Source organism: Aquarana catesbeiana, linkage group LG02, assembly GCF_042186555.1.
Source record: "Aquarana catesbeiana isolate 2022-GZ linkage group LG02, ASM4218655v1, whole genome shotgun sequence".
NCBI classification, from domain to species: Eukaryota; Metazoa; Chordata; class Amphibia; order Anura; family Ranidae; genus Aquarana; species Aquarana catesbeiana.
This window is the reverse complement of record NC_133325.1, coordinates 275,717,051-275,735,045: the sequence shown is the minus strand read 5'-3', so window position 1 is coordinate 275,735,045 and position 17,995 is coordinate 275,717,051. Positions and strand designations below refer to the sequence as shown.

Genomic DNA, 17,995 nt, shown 5'->3' with positions numbered 1-17,995 from the left:
TATTTCTTTGTGTTATGTTGTAATTCTTATTTGCTTAGAATTGTACACAAAATTTCTAGTGATGCTTATACAGTAGAGCAAAAGTTTTTGCCTTTCTTATCCTATGTGCATTCTATAGATTAATGGATTATGTGCTCTTATTGTGCTGCTAATGGTAGGAGTGACTGTGTTTTTAATAAAAACATATCTAAAAGCCAGTCTAATGATCAGCTTCTGTTGAACGGTCATGCTGGAAAACCAGCATTTGATCAGAGCTTGCAGCCAATGGCTGCAAGTTCTGATCTTTGTATTCTGGCAGGTGGGAGTCCCCCCTTGTCAGAATACCATAGCGCAGCAAGACAGATCCCTTTACCAATATAATTTGTGGTTGAACAAAAATAAAAAATGTACATGTATACCCTGCTTTAGATTACCGCTGAAAGTATTTTGTTATATCTGTTTGCTAAGCTCAAAAAAATACAGTACTTGTTGATCTTGATGGAAATCTTGTAAGCTGGTAACTTTCTTTGCTGACTGTTATCGGTTACATTGTTCTCTGATATATAATAACTGTAAGCGCATATACAAAAGATGCATACAATACTGGGGGTATATAAAGTTAGCCAGGCATAAAGTCCATGGCCATAGTAGTGGCAGTCCAGGGTTAATGTAGTCTCTGATCGTTCAGGATATGAAGGGCTGGCTAGTGGGGTGGTTGGTCCTATAGCTGCTGTCCTCAGATAGCTGGCTCTGTGGTATTGCAAGAGGGGGTGGAGAAAAGGAAGCGCCACCTGAGTGCAGTATTAATATGAAGATTTAATGATATATAAAAAATAAACACTTACAAGAAGGACATATTAAAAAGGCTCATCTGTGAGTAGGCAGTCTGTGTATCTTCCTCGAGTTCCAGTCCGGAAGTTGTATCAGCATTGTAGGGCTGCAGATGGAAGCTTGTAGCTGGCAACTTCCGGACTGGAACTCGAGGAAGATAACAGATTACAGAACCATGGCCCTCTGTGCTATAGACAGTAGAGGAGGGGCAGGTTTAAAGATTCCTATCATCCTAGAACTGAAAGTGTGTCACTGGCAGAATCGCCTGATAAAAAAATGAAAAAATGCATTAAAACCTTTGCAGCTACCGCCTATCTATGGACTGGTAAACTAGAATATATAAAGTTATATAATATATAACATATATATAACATAGTTTTCTTATGCTGCCCCACTACTCAGCGTGGCCCCATGGGAGGGAAAAAAGAAATACCTGTGTAAACTCCTCTCTACCCACCCCAAGAGACAACACTGAGTAGTTTGGCTAGTTACATAGTGAAGAATGGGGAGTGAGTCACATACACCTCATACCCAGAATTACCAGGTACTCTTTCTCCCAGTATATGATCTGAGCACATGGGAAAAAAGGGAAGGTAATGTCCAGCAGTGGAGCACAGCAATTAAGTACATCTGTTAATTGGCCTGACTGGAACCAAGCAAGAAATCTGTGAACCTCGAACATAGTGACTGAACCCCAATAATGTCTATTGGAGGCAAATCCTGCAATATTTTTTGCGCTTTTTTGAGGGTCAATTAGCAATCTTATGTTAAACAGCAGGGGTAGCTAGGCACTGCTATTGGGAACAGGAGCTAATTAAAAACATCAAAAAACAAAACAATAGCTGTTTAGTGGCAAGCAGGTCTTTTAATACAGATTCAAAATCAACATTATTAATACACAATTACAACATGCAGGAGCCTTAAACATGCAGGTAAAGTTTCACATCTGTATGATGTAATCCTACAAAAGTTGCATTTAGAAAAAACTACTGGGGATACCTCACACTGTTTTTTTTTCCAATGTGTAAGTATACATTGCCTACAGCACTGTTTATTGTCCTTTTAAGAAAAATACAATGGAATAGGTTCCATTCCAAAATTCATACCAGACCCTTGTCCATGTGTGCAGCTGGCTGGTCAGGAAGGGGTGGCGGTCAGCAAGCATACCCCTACCCTGAACAAAACCAGGTGGAACGCCTCCCCACAAGGAACCTTATCCCCATCTTTGATAGTAACAATAGACTGGCCTTCTTACCAGGTTTCTGGTCACGTGCTTGTGAGAGTCTGCTGGTGGGAGGGACTTTTTGGAAACCCCTTTAAAATATGGAGGCCTTTCAGATATTCAACCCTACCACCTATGTGAATAAGTAAAGGATACATGGAATCTTTTTTACTAGAGGTGCGCTGAATGGAAATTTTGGTGCCAAAACTGAAAATGCAGGATGCACTTGGCCAAAAACCAAAAATAACAGTTTTTTAAAAATATGCATATTCTTATATATAATTGTATTGTATTTGACTTTTTAATTAATATCATGAATTTAAATGAATATGAATTTATTGTCGGCCATTACTGGCACCTTTAGCTCAAGAAAAGTTCAAGAAAAATGCATTCCTCTAAATTCTATGTATGTCTTCATACTAGTCCGTTGTGTTTCCAATGTGGTGTTAAAAATCCTGCTTACTGGACTTTTGGTCAGCTAAAAAAAACACACCTTCATTTTGAAATGCATTGAAAACACAGAGAGAATGTATCAATATGTGTGTTACCTGTGTTATGTTTTTGATGTGGTTTTTGAGTCACGACCTATGAAAAACACAACATAAGCATAGTAAAATTGCAGTGAAGTCACACTGCGGTAACGGCGCGTCAAAATCGCGGTGAAATTGCTGCAAAATCGCATGCATTTTCAGGGCTACCATATGCACCTTTTTCTCTTATTGGCAAGATGCCTATAACACCATTTTCTCCTGATATGTTTCGACCGCCGAAATTTCGGTGCATCTCTACCTTATTTACTAAAGTTAAAGAAACAAAAACTTGACACCATGAGGGAAAAAGGCATTTGTCCCTCTCAACCTCGGGACGAGGTGCCTTGCTTTTTCGCCCCCTCTGCCAAGGTAATGCTGAGGACATGTGTCCTGGTATGATTCAAGAGCAGGGGGTGCATACTTTCTGCACTTCCCTGGCTAGCCAGGGTGCATGCCTGGTCTGGTATAAATTTTGGGGAACCCCACAATGATTTTTGTGTCAGGTCCCCCTAATAATACATAACAGACCCTTATCTATGCAAAAGAAAAAAAAACTGTAAAAAAGTGTGGGACCCCCCTCAAAATCCAAATCAGACCTTTATCCTAGGTAGGAGTCTGGTGTGTTTTTTTTAACCACTTGCCTACCAGGCCAATTCTGACATTTCTCTCCTACATGTAAAAATCATCATTTTTTTTGCTCGAAAATTACACAGAACCCCCAAACATTATATAGGTTTTTTTAGCAGAGACCCTAGAGAATAAAATGGCCTTCGTTGTTTTTATCTCGCATGGTATTTGCGCACCTCACGTGTGGTTTGAGCGCCATTTACATATGGAGCACACGGGGACAGGGGCGCTTTACATTTTTTTTTTATTATTGTTAATGTTACTTTCATTTTTCTAGTTTGATGCTTTCTTTTTAAATTTTTTTATTTTTTACATTTTTTTACATTTTTTTAATCACTTTTATTCCTATTGCAAGGAATGTAAACATCCCTTGTAATAGGAATAGTGTGTGCCAAGTCCTCTTTACAGTGAGATCTGGGGTCAATAAGTCCTCAGATCTCACCTCTAGGCTGGGAAGTCTGAAGTAAAAAAAAAAATCTCAGCTTCCCAGCCAAGGCGGCGGCATTTTTTCAAATGCCGGGCATGACGTCAAAACATTGCGCCCGGCCTCCAAACGATCATAGAGACTGCGAGGACCCTCTGCCTGCCAGAAATGAAGATGAAGATGAAGATCCTTCCAATCTTCCTTATCCAGAGAAGGGATATCTTCCTTCCAATACTCCCATAGTCGCTCAACCTTGGGAGAATCAACTCCTAGAAGTGCCCCATACAGGGTTGAGAATGGTTTGTCCAATTCTCCAGGAGCCGACAACTCCTCAGTAGGATCAGTTTGGAGAAGAGGCGACTAAGGAAATTGATACCTGACAGCATGGCAAAGCTGGAAAAAACAGCATCCAGCCCGGTAACCTAAATCTTTGGGATAATTGAGAGAAGGACAGCAGGGTACCTGAAGGCATAATATCCAAGAGTGCCCAAACCTGAGGGTCTAAGATGGTATGGAGATGAGGAAAGGTAGGTTACCCGAAGGGGTTGAGCAGGCAACAATTTGTTCGGGCGTACGAATCGACGCATTGCGGCCTTCCACACCCTCCAGGTAGCAAATGTTGGTCCCGGAAATGCATCATATACTCGTGGCCCCCAAAATACTAAAGTGCACAGGTCCGATAAAAACCCCAAATATGCTGCCTCCAGATATGTAGCAGCATTGGATCTAGAACGTTGAAACTACGTATAAACCGAGACCAACACCGTCACCCAAAAATACACTTGGAAATTGGGTAATGCCAAACTCTGGAAGAAACAGAGTAGACTTCGCCAGTCAGGGGAGTGCACCATTCCAAATAAGGGAACCCACACAACGATCAATACCACAAATAAAAGGATTTGGGAATCCAAATCGGACAGTTTCGAAACATAAAATAAAAATTCATGTAGGATCATCATCTTGATGATATTAATCCAACCTAACAGGCTCAGCAGAATTCTGGACCAGAAGGAGCATTTCACCTTAAGCAGGTACAATATAGGAAGAAGGTTACGGTCAAGGTAACACGATAGTTCTCTAGCCACTTGAACCCCCCACTCATCTAAATTTGTTGCCCCAGCATAGCAGGGAGGGAGACCCCAACTGACCCCAATCATCAATAGGAAAAAGGATCGATTTGGACCAGTGATTCAGATACCCAAAAACGATCCAAAAGTATCAAAGATCCCCAGTGCTGCCATGAGTGACAGGTCCGCATCATTAACCACTTGACCGCCTCACGCCGATTTACGTCGGCAAGGTGGCACGGACAGGCAAAATCACGTACATGTACGTGATTTGCCTTCCGCGGGTGGGGGGTCCGATCAGACCCCCCCCCCCCGGTGCCCGAGGCGGTTGTCTTTTCTCCCACGACGATCGGAGATGAGGGGGAGGCCATCCGTTCGTGGCCCCCCCCTCGCGATCGCCGCCGGCCAATGAGAACATTCCTTTGCTGCTGTATGCTAAACAGCAGCAAAGGAAATTATGTCATCTCTCCTCGGCTCAGTAATTTCCGTTCCGGCCCGAGGAGAGAAGACATCACTGTGAGTGCACAACACACACACACAGTAGAACATGCCAGGCACACAAAACACCCCGATCCCCCCCCCGATCTCCCCCCCCAATCACCCCCCCCCCCCCCGTCACAAACTGACACCAGCAGTTTTTTTTTTTTTTTTTCTGATTACTGTATTGGTGTCAGTTTGTGACAGTTACAGTGTTGGGACAGTTACTGTTACCCCCCTTTAGGTCTAGGATACCCCCCTAACCCCCCCTAATAAAGTTTTAACCCCTTGATCACCCCCTGTCACCAGTGTCACTAAGCGATCATTTTTCTGATCGCTGTATTAGTGTCGCTGGTGACGCTAGTTAGTGAGGTAAATATTTAGGTTCGCCGTCAGCGTTTTATAGCGACAGGGACCCCCATATACTATCTAATAAATGTTTTAACCCCTTGATTGCCCCCTAGTTAACCCTTTCACCACTGATCACCGTATAACTGTTACGGGTGACGCTGGTTAGTTTGTTTATTTTTTATAGTGTCAGGGCACCCGCCGTTTATTACCGAATAAAGGTTTAGCCCCCCGGTCGCCCGGCGGTGATATGCGTCGCCCCAGGCAGCGTCAGATTAGCGCCAGTACCGCTAACACCCACGCACGCAGCATACGCCTCCCTTAGTGGTATAGTATCTGAACGGATCAATATCTGATCTGATCAGATCTATACTAGCGTCCCCAGCAGTTTAGGGTTCCCAAAAACGCAGTGTTAGTGGGATCAGCCCAGATACCTGCTAGCACCTGCGTTTTGTCCCTCCGCCCGGCCCAGCCCAGCCCACCCAAGTGCAGTATCGATCGATCACTGTCACTTACAAAACACTAAACGCATAACTGCAGCGTTCGCAGAGTCAGGCCTGATCCCTGCGATCGCTAACAGTTTTTTTGGTAGCATTTTGGTGAACTGGCAAGCACCAGCCCCAGGCTGCGCCAGATTAGCGCCAGTACCACTGACACCCACGCACGTACCATACACCTCCCTTAGTGGTATAGTATCTGAACGGATCAATATCTGGTCCGATCAGATCTATACTAGCGTCCCCAGCAGTTTAGGGTTCCCAAAAACGCAGTGTTAGCGGGATCAGCTAAGCACCTGCGTTGTGCCCCTCCGCCCGGCCCAGCCCAGCCCAGTCCACCCAAGTGCAGTATCGATCGATCACTGTCACTTACAAGGCACTAAACGCATAACTGCAGCGTTCGCAGAGTCAGGCCTGATCCCTGCGATCGCTAACAGTTTTTTTGGTAGCATTTTGGTGAACTAGCAAGCACCGGCCCCAGGCAGCATCAGGTTAGCGCCAGTACCGCTAACACCCACGCACGCAGCATACGCCTCCTTTAGTGGTATAGTATCTGAACGGATCAATATCTGATCCGATCAGATCTATACTAGCGTCCCCAGCAGTTTAGGGTTCCCAAAAACGCAGTGTTAGCGGGATCAGCCCAGATACCTGCTAGCACCTGCGTTTTGCCCCTCCGCCCGGCCCAGCCCAGCCCACCCAAGTGCAGTATCGATCGATCACTGTCACTTACAAAACACTAAACGCATAACTGCAGCGTTTGCAGAGTCAGGCCTAATCCCTGCGATCGCTAACAGTTTTTTTGGAAGCTTTTTATTGAACTGGCAAGCACCAGCGGCCTAGTACACCCCGGTCGTAGTCAAACCAGCGCTGCAGTAACACTTGGTGACGTGGCGAGTCCCATAAGTGCAGTTCAAGCTGGTGAGGTGGCAAGCACAAGTAGTGTCCCGCTGCCACCAAAAAGACAAACACAGGCCCGTCATGCCCATAGTGCCCTTCCTGCTGCATTCGCCAATCCTAATTGGGAACACACCGCTTCTGCAGCGCCCGTACTTCCCCCATTCACATCCCCAACCAAATGCAGTCGGCTGCATGAGAGGCATTTTTATGTCCTCCCGAGTACCCCTACCCAACGAACCCCCCCAAAAAGATGTCGTGTCTGCAGCAAGCGCGGATATAGGCGTGACACCCGCTATTATTGTCCCTCCTGTCCTGACAATCCTGGTCTTTGCATTGGTGAATGTTTTGAACGCTACCATGCACTAGTTATTAGCGTAGGGTACAGCATTGCACAGACTAGGCACACTTTCACAGGGTCTCCCAAGATGCCATCGCATTTTGAGAGACCCGAACCTGGAACCGGTTACAGTTATAAAAGTTAGTTACAAAAAAAGTGTAAAAAAAAATATATATATATAAAATAAAAAAAAATAGTTGTCGTTTTATTGTTCTCTCTCTCTATTCTCTCTCTCTATTGTTCTGCTCTTTTTTTACTGCAATTCTGCAATGTTTTATTGTTATTGTTATTGTTATTATGTTTTATCATGTTTGTTTTTCAGATATGTAATTATTTATACTTTACTGTTTACTGTGCTTTATTGTTAACCATTGTTAACCATTTTTTTGTCTTCAGGTACGCCATTCACGACTTTGAATGGTTATACCAGAATGATGCCTGCAGGTTTAGGTATCATCTTGGTATCATTCTTTTCAGCCAGCGGTCGGCTTTCATGTAAAAGCAATCCTAGTGGCTAATTAGCCTCTAGACTGCTTTTACAAGCCATGGGAGGGAATGCCCCCCCCCACACCGTCTTCCGTGTTTTTCTCTGGCTCTCCTGTCTCAACAGGGAACCTGAGAATGCAGCCGGTGATTCAGCCAGCTGACCATAGAGCTGATCAGAGACCAGAGTGGCTCCAAACATCTCTATGGCCTAAGAAACCGGAAGCTACGATCATTTTATGACTTAGATTTCGCCGGATGTAAATAGCGCCATTGGGAAATTGGGGAAGCATTTTATCACACCGATCTTGGTGTCATCAGATGCTTTGAGGGCAGAGGAGAGATCTAGGGTCTAATAGACCCCAATTTTTTCAAAAAAGAGTACCTGTCACTACCTATTGCTATCATAGGGGATATTTGCATTCCCCGAGATAACAATAAAAATGATTAAAAAAAAAAAAAATGAAAGGAACAGTTTAAAAATAAGATAAAAAAGCAAAAAAATAATAAAGAAAAAAAAAAAAAAAAAAAAAAAGCACCCCTGTCGCCCCCTGCTCTCGCGCTAAGGCGAACTCAAACGGCAGTCTGTCGACAAACATAAACAGCAATTGCACCATGCATGTGAGGTATCGCCGCGAAGGTCAGATCGAGGGCAGTAATTTTTGCAGTAGACCTCCTCTGTAAATCTAAAGTGGTAACCTGTAAAGGCTTTTAAAGGCTTTTAAAAATGCATTTATTTTGTTGCCACTGCACGTTTGTGCGCAATTTTAAAGCATGTCATGTTTGGTATCCATGTACTCGGCCTAAGATCATCTTTTTTATTTCATCAAACATTTGGGCAATATAGTGTGTTTTAGTGCATTCAAATTTAAAAAAGTGTGTTTTTTCCCCAAAAAATGCGTTTGAAAAATCGCTGCGCAAATACTGTGTGAAAAAAAAAAAATGAAACACCCACCATTTTAATCTGTAGGGCATTTGCTTTAAAAAAATATATAATGTTTGGGGGTTCAAAGTAATTTTTTTGCAAAAAAAAATAACTTTTTCATGTAAACAATGAGTGTCAGAAAGGGCTTTGTCTTCAAGTGGTTAGAAGAGTTGGTGATGTGTGACATAAGCTTCTAAATGTTGTGCATAAAATGCCAGGACAGTTCAAAACCCCCCAAATGACCCCATTTTGGAAAGTAGACACCCCAAGCTATTTGCTGAGAGGCATGTCGAGTCCATGGAATATTTTATATTGCGACACAAGTTGCGGGAAAGAGACAAATTTTTTTTTTTTTTTTTGCACAAAGTTGTCACTAAATGATATATTGCTCAAACATGCCATGGGAATATGTGAAATTACACCCCAAAATACATTCTGCTGCTTCTCCTGAGTACGGGGATACCACATGTGTGAGACTTTTTGGGAGCCTAGCCGCGTACGGGACCCCGAAAACCAAGCACCGCCTTCAGGCTTTCTAAGGGCGTGAATTTTTGATTTCACTCTTCACTGCCTATCACAGTTTCGGAGGCCATGGAAAGCCCAGGTGGCACAAAACCCCCCCCAAATGACCCCATTTTGGAAAGTAGACACCCAAAGCTATTTGCTGAGAGGTATAGTGAGTATTTTGCAGACCTCACTTTTTGTCACAAAGTTTTGGAAATTGAAAAAAGAAAAAAAAAAAAGTTTTTTCTTGTCTTTCTTCATTTTCAAAAACAAATGAGAGCTGCAAAATACTCACCATGCACCTCAGCAAATAGCTTGGGGTGTCTACTTTCCAAAATGGGGTCATTTGGGGGGGGTTTGTGCCACCTGGGCATTCCATGGCCTCCGAAACTGTGATAGGCAGTGAAGAGTGAAATCAAAAATTTTCACCCTTGGAAATCCTGAAGGCGGTGCTTGGTTTTCGGGGCCCCGTACGCGGCTAGGCTCCCTAAAAGTCCCACACATGTGGTATCCCCATACTCAGGAGAAGCAGCTAAATGTATTTTGGGGTGCAATTCCACATATGCCCATGCCCTGTGTGAGCAATATATCATTTAGTGACAACTTTGTGCAAAAAAAAAAAAAAAAGTGTCACTTTCCCGCAACTTGTGTCAAAATATAAAATATTCCATGGACTCAATATGCCTCTCAGCAAATAGCTTGGGGTGTCTACTTTCCAAAATGGGATCATTTGGGGGGGGGTTTGTGCCACCTGGGCATTCCATGACCTCTGAAACTGTGATAGGCAGTGAAGAGTGAAATCAAAAATTTACACCCTTAGAAATCCTGAAGGCGGTGCTTGGTTTTCGGGGCCCCGTACGCGGCTAAGCTCCCAAAAAGTCCCACACATGTGGTATCCCCATACTCAGGAGAAGCAGCTGAATGTATTTTGGGGTGCAATTCCACATAGGCCCATGGCCTGTGTGAGCAATATATCATTTAGTGACAACTTTTTGTAAATATTTTTTTTTTTGTCATTATTCAATCACTTGGGACAAAAAAAATAAATATTCAATGGGTTCAACATGCCTCTCAGCAATTTCCTTGGGGTGTCTACTTTCCAAAATGGGGTCATTTGGGGGGGGGTTTGTACTGCCCTGCCATTTTAGCACCTCAAGAAATGACATAGGCAGTCATAAACTAAAAGCTGTGTAAATTACAGAAAATGTACCCTAGTTTGTAGACGCTATAACTTTTGCGCAAAACAATAAATATATGCTTATTGACATTTTTTTTACCAAAGACATGTGGCCGAATACATTTTGGCCTAAATGTATGACTAAAATTTAGTTTATTGGATTTTTTTTATAACAAAAAAGTAGAAAATATCATTTTTTTTCTAAATTTTCGGTCTTTTTCCGTTTATAGCGCAAAAAATAAAAACTGCAGAGGTGATCAAATACCATCAAAAGAAAGCTCTATTTGTGGGAAGAAAAGGGCGCAAATTTCATTTAGGTACAGCATTGCATGACCGCGCAATTAGCAGTTAAAGCGACGCAGTGCCAAATTGGAAAAAGACCTCTGGTCCTTAGGCAGCATAATGGTCCGGGGCTCAAGTGGTTAAGGTACAGTAGGGCAACCTCTGCATATAAGGATACATTTTCTTCTAAAGCCCCTACCTGCAACCCCCAAATTGCTAAGGATTCCCTGACCAAAATAGCCAAGGGAGCCAGGGCAAACATTTTGGGAGATAGTGGGCATCCCTGGTGCGTACCTTGATGAAGGGGAAATGCATCAGAGAGCCAATCATTAGTATGGACCCACGCCCTAGACATGTGCGCTGTCAATAAATTTGTTTCGTTCTGTTCCGTTTCGTATTAGAATTAATTCGTATTTCATAATTTGTGTCTGAAATTTCGTACGAAATGCGAATTTTCGTTTGTTAACTTTTCGCTCCCACCATCCCTGTGCTGTGCTGACTTCCTGGGTTTTTAACTTTTAGGTTCATTAAATTTTCGTAACAATTACGAATGTTCATTATGATGAATTTATAATTATGAGGGGCTCCCACCATCCCTGTGCTGACTTCCTGGGTTTTTAACTTTTATGTTTGTTAACTTTTCATAACAATTATGAATGTTCATTATGATGAATTTATCACTATGATGAGCTCCCACCATCCCTGTGTTGTGCTGACTTCCTGGGTTTTTAACTTTTAGGTTCGTTAACTTTTCGTAACAATTACAAATGTTCGTTAGGAATTTGGTTCCGAAATTTGTAAACGAAATTTGGTATTTCGTACAAAATTCGGAAGCATAGCAATTCGTATTTCGTATCCTCCCGAATGTACGAATTTACGGAAATTCGTACGAATTTTTAATTCGTACGAAACTTATTGCACATGTCTACCACGTCCTGGGAGCCCTGTAGAGCAGTTGAAACCAGTGAAGAATTTAGGACCAAACCCATATCGATGCATAATTTCCCAAAGATAGACCTGTGTCGAATGCCTTTTCGGCGTCTTTAGAGGTGATGACTCTGGATTATCATGCGCCAAAGAGAGATTCAGAAAGGAGCATTGTATATTGATATCGGTTCCCTTGCCCGGCATAAACCCCATTTGGTCCACTTGAATTAAGTCCTCAATAAGTGTGAATAGGCGGCCAGCCAACCTTCTAATTTTAAAAATGTATTGTCTAATACTCTGCTCACATGTGTACGTGATAGCATGCCATTGATCCTTACCAAATCACAAAGATTTTATATCATGTGTCACGTAATTGCTATCTTCTTCCAAAGAATATCCCCCCAATCCTGAATTCCACCGTAGGTATATTTTTCTTAAAGGAAAAAACCTCAAAAGTGTAATATGGTCACACCAAACATCTAAATCACATTATAAAATTGTGCTCACATTGCATTGTGCTCCAGTTGTTCAAAATAAGTTCCCCCGGGATCACTCATATTAATGTGAGCCTTCCCCCACACTCTAATCATCTTACCCAAATGTGCCCCTATGACCCAGTGTTAAGTGGGATCTTTTTCATCCAATTCTCTAAACACAGTATTCCCCAATCAAAGCTTGAATTGTAGACATGCAAAAGAAGAAAAAGGTCCATAGTGAAGAAAATCCCATTTAAAACCACATTTATTTAGCCAAGAATGCTCACAATGGCAGATGAATACAAGTTTCCAGTTTCCAAGATGGCAGAATGGGCACTTCCGGTTCCAGGGTATGCATCTGACATCACTTTCTGACACATTTTGTCAACTTTGTGAAAGGATGCGGCATTAGACAGGAAACACCCTTATGTAGTCCCCTCCACCATTCTCTTACTATATCTTTACAACAAAAGTTCAGTTTAGATGGATCTCTATTGTGATGAACCCTAAAATGCTTGGAGAGTCTGTGACTTTTTAGGCCCTTTTTGATATTCAAAAGTGTTCACTAAGTCTCACATACAATTTTCTAGTCGTAAGGCCTACATACTGAAGGCCCTCCAGCAAATATGTGTTAAAAGGGCATGTTAAAAGTAATTAAATTTCTAATCTATTAGATCTTGCCTGTCACATTTGAGTTCAAATCCATGATTTTTCTAGCTTTCATCCCCATGGTTTTGCACATGTTACACTTCTTACATGGGAAAATATAGGTCTCTGCCTACCTCATATTTTTGTATCCTTTATCGAGGAGTCTTTTTCATTATAATCTCAGATTGCTATATTTAGTCATTGAACCTCAAACAATTCCTTTTTATCCTATTGCATTGTCCTTTAGGGACCTTACCTATGAACTTAGGATGACAGCTTGTGACCAGAATGTAGCCATTGTGGTCAGTTTCCTTAAATTACGTTTTGATGAACACTCTGCCTTCTTATACAAAAATATTTGGATCCCCCCAAAAAATAATGGACTGAGTGTCCACTATCTTAGAGAATTCAATTCCATACCTATTGTAAAAAGAGAAAAAATCCATAAGGGATTTCATGCTGCTGTCCCATATTATAAGAATATCATCAATAAACCTTTTCCAAACCTTTAATTCCTTCCATTCCCTCACAAAGATGTCCTCAGATTCCAGTTTTGACATGAAGAGATAAGCTAAACTGCGGGCAAATTTACCCCCACAGCTACACCCATCTTGTGAAAATAGTTATGTCCCCCATACCAGAAGTTATTCCTTGACATGCTAAACTCTCTGTAAGAGAAATTCCCTCTGTATTCTTTGGAAGAAGATAGCAATTGTGTGATATATGATATAAAATATTTGTAAACTGGTAAAGGATATGGAAAAGGGGGTGTGAAGACAGCATAAGTCACTTGTGGGTTAATGGCATGCTATCACGTACACATGTGCGCAGGGTATTAGAGAATACTTTTTTAAATTAGAAGGTACTACATTATATGAGTTTTTTTTTTCTTTTCAGGGATGCACATGATGATGATTGACTAAGATTAATAGTGAAGACACAGACATTGTGGAAAAAAAGCTTTATTGGACCCATTAGTGTTTTATGGATCAAAGAATCTGGTAAGAGTTTGGGACATTGAACACATAAGGATATTCAGACCCGCTGGATGATATGGTAAATTTCTTCAGAATTGAACTTTAGCTGAGACTCTTGGTTTATATAGGGGTGCAGTGAAGACTGATTTCCCTCGAAAGGCACTTTGTCCACATGTTCATGAGGACAAAAGACACATGAACATCCCAGTGGATGTGGGGGAGTCTGCAGGGGGGAAACTTATCGGAATCTGGAAGCCCTTTAAGAATAAGATGGACCCAAGATACCAGCCCCTCTGCCACATGAATCACTACAGGTACTTAGTACTCATTGTTTCTTAGTGAAAAAATACATGTCAACAGTTAATAAAACACACAGTGAAAATCCATTGTTAAAAAAAAAATGTCTCACTTGACTCAGAACTCAGAAATATGCAGATAAGGAATATTGTTTTCACTTTCGATTTACTGATTTGCATATTTATTCTGGGTCAGTGTTTCAGAAGATAGTGATGACAAGGGAAGCCAGGTAAATGGCATTTTCAGAAAGATTAGCAACATCAGCCTCTGCTTAAAGATTTCCCTTAGGGGTTCTATGAAAAAGAATGTCCCTCAAGTGTTAATGCATTCTGTTTGCACTTTTGTTTGGAAACATTCCTCTCCTTTCAGTTGGACAAAAGTCAGTTTCAGTGTATACATAAGCATTTTCCTAAAATACTTGACTGCAATGGCATCCATACATTAGAATACGTTCATAACACTTTTAGTATGATTGATTAATTAACTGTTTTAGAAATCCATAAATATATTTTTTAATTGTATTTGTGATATGATCTAAAGATATTAACACATTTAATCATATCAAAAACGTTGTCCTTTTTTCAAAAAAAGGACCTCCAAGGTAGTATTTTCAGAAATCCTTCCTGTACCTTGAGCCACTCCAGAGAGGCAGCAGAAACGTCAAGAGCTAAACAAGTAGCTGAGAAACTGGTGTAAAAAGGAGGGTTGTGAGTTTGTGGAAAAATGGTCTGAATTTGCTATTTCTCAGCTCTACAGCTGACACTGCACCTAAATGGGGATGATGCCGCTCAGTTTGGGGAGAAGATGATCAGATAGCTGGAGGAACTTTTAAACTAGGATGTTGGGGGAGGGGGGTCAGATCAATGGGAAGTATGCCACGCAGTGAGTAAGGGAAAAGCTTGCAGATGTGGGCAGAGTTGGGGTGAAAGGGGCTTCAAACTACATGACAGAGGAACTAAAGTATCCAAGAATTTGCCATTGTCAGTCACAGTGAGATCTAACTTAACTAAGATGATCTGGACCCCACAATTGTTGTATATACTTTACAATGCCCCTGCTTGGATACTGAAGTACTGGTTCCTATGTATAGACTCACAGTTTAGATCTTTAATTTGGAAAAATAAGGTGGCCTGAATAAAACTTACTACCCTACAGTATCCTAAGGATCAAGGAGGATTGGCTGTCCCTCATGCCTAAACCTATTTTTTCGCTGCACAAATACAACATTTCACAGGATGGAATCTGCCTAATGCACCGGACCCCTCTAAAAATGTACTTATTAATCCTAATACAAAGTACTCTGCCCTATCCCATATGGAGATGGGCTACCCTACAGCCCCTTCTCAATGCCCTACAGTTTGCCTCTTGAAAAAACTATAGGACAGTATCAAACGAAGCCTAGGAATAAATGGCTTCCTTTCCAGTACACCAATTTGGCAGAATAGATTTTACACCGAGATAGCCAAACTTAGTGGTCATGCACGGTGGGAGGCTGCAGGGGTTAAATATCTGTACCAAATTTTTGATGGGAAAGGCCTGAAATATTATGATAAACTGAGAGAGGAGTTTCCATTATCAGGAAATTTCTACTACCAGTATATTCAGCTGAGACACACAGATGTCAGAGCAATTACTCGTCCTTACGTCTGGTGGAATCGTTTTTTTTGGAATCTGTATATGAGGGATGGGGTATTATCTCTAGAACCTATACACAACTGTTGACTCATATACAGGCGCCTGATCCTCTGCCTTGCAGGGAGAAATGGAAAAGAGACATTGGGCTTATTGATGGTGAACAATGGGAGCAAATATTAAAAGCTAGGCCCCTAGTGTCAGTGTCTGCGCAACAAAAGCTATTGCACCTGTTTATTTTACATAGAGTGTATAGGACCACAGCACAATTACACCACTGGGGAAGAAGAGACTCACCCATATGCCCTAGGTGTCAGGCCCACCCAGGAGACCTCATACATATGCTGTGGAAATGCCCCTAACTTGTTAGATACTGGAACAAAGTTGTCATGACCATTAATACTATCTATCAGGTTCAGCTGTCTATGGATCCCTTGGTGTGCTTGCTGGGAGGTCTGGACGAGGACTTGTACCCCCCTCCTGTATACATTGCTTTTATTAGACTACTTTATTTGGCCAGGAAGCTTATAGCGAGGTATTGATTGTCTCCCCAGATTCTGACAAGCAAGCAATGGATCCAAGCAGTTAACAAGATTCTTATTCCTGAAAAGAATACCTGTTATCATAGAATATCACCTAAGAAGTTCAAAAAAATATGGCAATGTTGTTTGGACGCCCCAGAAGTAGCTCCTCCTCAACTGGTCCTCTCCAGGCTACTACAATGTTGATAGCCCAGTGAAGATGTGCTTACAGTTTAAAGAGGCATGCAATAGTTGACACACATTATGGCGAGATGCAGTGGACAAGCTACTTTCGCGGTAGAAGGTATATAGCTATAGGGTCATATATCGGGAGAAGCGTACACTGGTATTGTTAGGTTGAAATTTTTTTTAATTTTTTTTTTTCATGGAAGATGTACTATGAATTTATAAAAGATACAGTATAAAGTCAAAATGAATACTCCCTGTATATGTAAAGTTGTTTCTGTTTTTTGTATGGACTGTCTATATACATATATGTATTGGAAGTGCCTTTTGCTTTTGTCACAATAAAAGCCTTTTGATTTAAAAAAAAAAAGTATCGAATGCTAGTAGGTTTGCTGAATCCAACTGTAATATAACTGTAATATACGCTTTTACACAATTAAAAGGTACGTACACAAATGCTAGAAGTCGTGTTAACAAAATGGAAGAACTAGAACTTCTAATACTTGAGTTGGATTTTAACTTTGTGTGAATTTCAAACCTGGTTTGATCATCATCAGTGCATTTCACTAGACAGCAAATATAAAAGTACAAAAGTTAAACCTGGGTAGCGAAATACTAAAGTAAAAAGGTATATTAAAGCGGAACTAAACTGCCTCAGATCACCACAAATCGAAAATGCTATTTAATTCATTTTAAATATTGAAAGCAAACTCACCCATCCTTCTATGTCTAAATGCTTTATTTTGCAGAGAAATCACTTTGAAAAACACCCCTAGCAGTCTTGAGTAAGGGCAGATGATTCATGTAGCATTTACTTCCTGGATTCTCTCTGCCCTTAGGCCAGGCATGCAGGCAGGAGGGTGTGCTTAGCTGAGCAAGCCCCTCCTGCCCTTATGAAGACTTCTGGGATGTATGACATAATTTTGCACAGGCCTGAAAACCAATAATTAACTAAAGAAATGTAAAAAAAAAAGTAAATATAATATACTTTCCTGTATGCTCCATGAGCAAGACCCACCTATTCCTTCCATATTGAACTGTATTGTAATTGTACTTTCTCCCTTTATTCTGCAAAGCACTGTGCAAACTAATGGCTCTAAATAAATCCTGTATAATGATAATAATAATTATTTGTCAATGCTAGCAGAGTAAGGATTAAAAGTAGTCAATGTGGGTTGAGAGAGTTTAGTTTCGCTTTTACAAAAAGAAGCTGTGCTTTCAAAAATATAAGACCGAAGAATGCAGTAAGAAATGCAAGAGCATGATCATGGCAGCGAATATAGATTACAAGAGATATATTGCTGAAGAGAGTAAACAAAACCCCCCAACCTTTTTGCAAATATATGAATAGTGAAAAGGCTAGGTCAGAACATATTTGCCCCATAGAAAATAATGAGGGGAAGTTGGTCACAAGTTACAGGGAGAAGACAACTGTATTAACATTCTTCTCAATTTATGCTGAAAAAGCAGGGGTATATTAAACAAGATAGCAATGATAATACCAATAAATTTAATGTACCTTGGTGGCTGTGTTTAAGAAAGACTAGAAAAACATAATGTGAATAAATTACCAGGACCATTTCTTACATCCATAAGTTCTTGAAGAACTTAGTCATGTTATAGCCAGCTTACTGATTGGAATGGTACCAGTGAAAAACAAATGCAGTACCAAGGTTCAAAAAAGGGCAGGATACAGTATATACATTTTAATTAATGACCAG

The 17,995-nt window shown here is 41.1% G+C and overlaps 1 protein-coding gene across 3 annotated transcripts in view; it reads left to right on the top strand.

Annotated features, from left to right (window-relative positions):
• CLYBL (citramalyl-CoA lyase) overlaps nt 1-17,995 on the top strand; it is a 576,732-nt gene that overhangs the window by 248,025 nt on the left and 310,712 nt on the right. For 2 of the 3 annotated variants that reach the window (XM_073614447.1, XM_073614444.1), the window contains exon 1: nt 13,819-13,952. The exons of the other annotated variant lie outside the window; for it this stretch is intronic. In XM_073614447.1, the coding sequence (XP_073470548.1) occupies nt 13,834-13,952 (119 nt within the window). In that variant the 5' untranslated portion in view covers nt 13,819-13,833. Of the gene's footprint in view, nt 1-13,818; nt 13,953-17,995 lie in introns of those variants that run through there. 3 annotated transcript variants of the gene reach the window in all.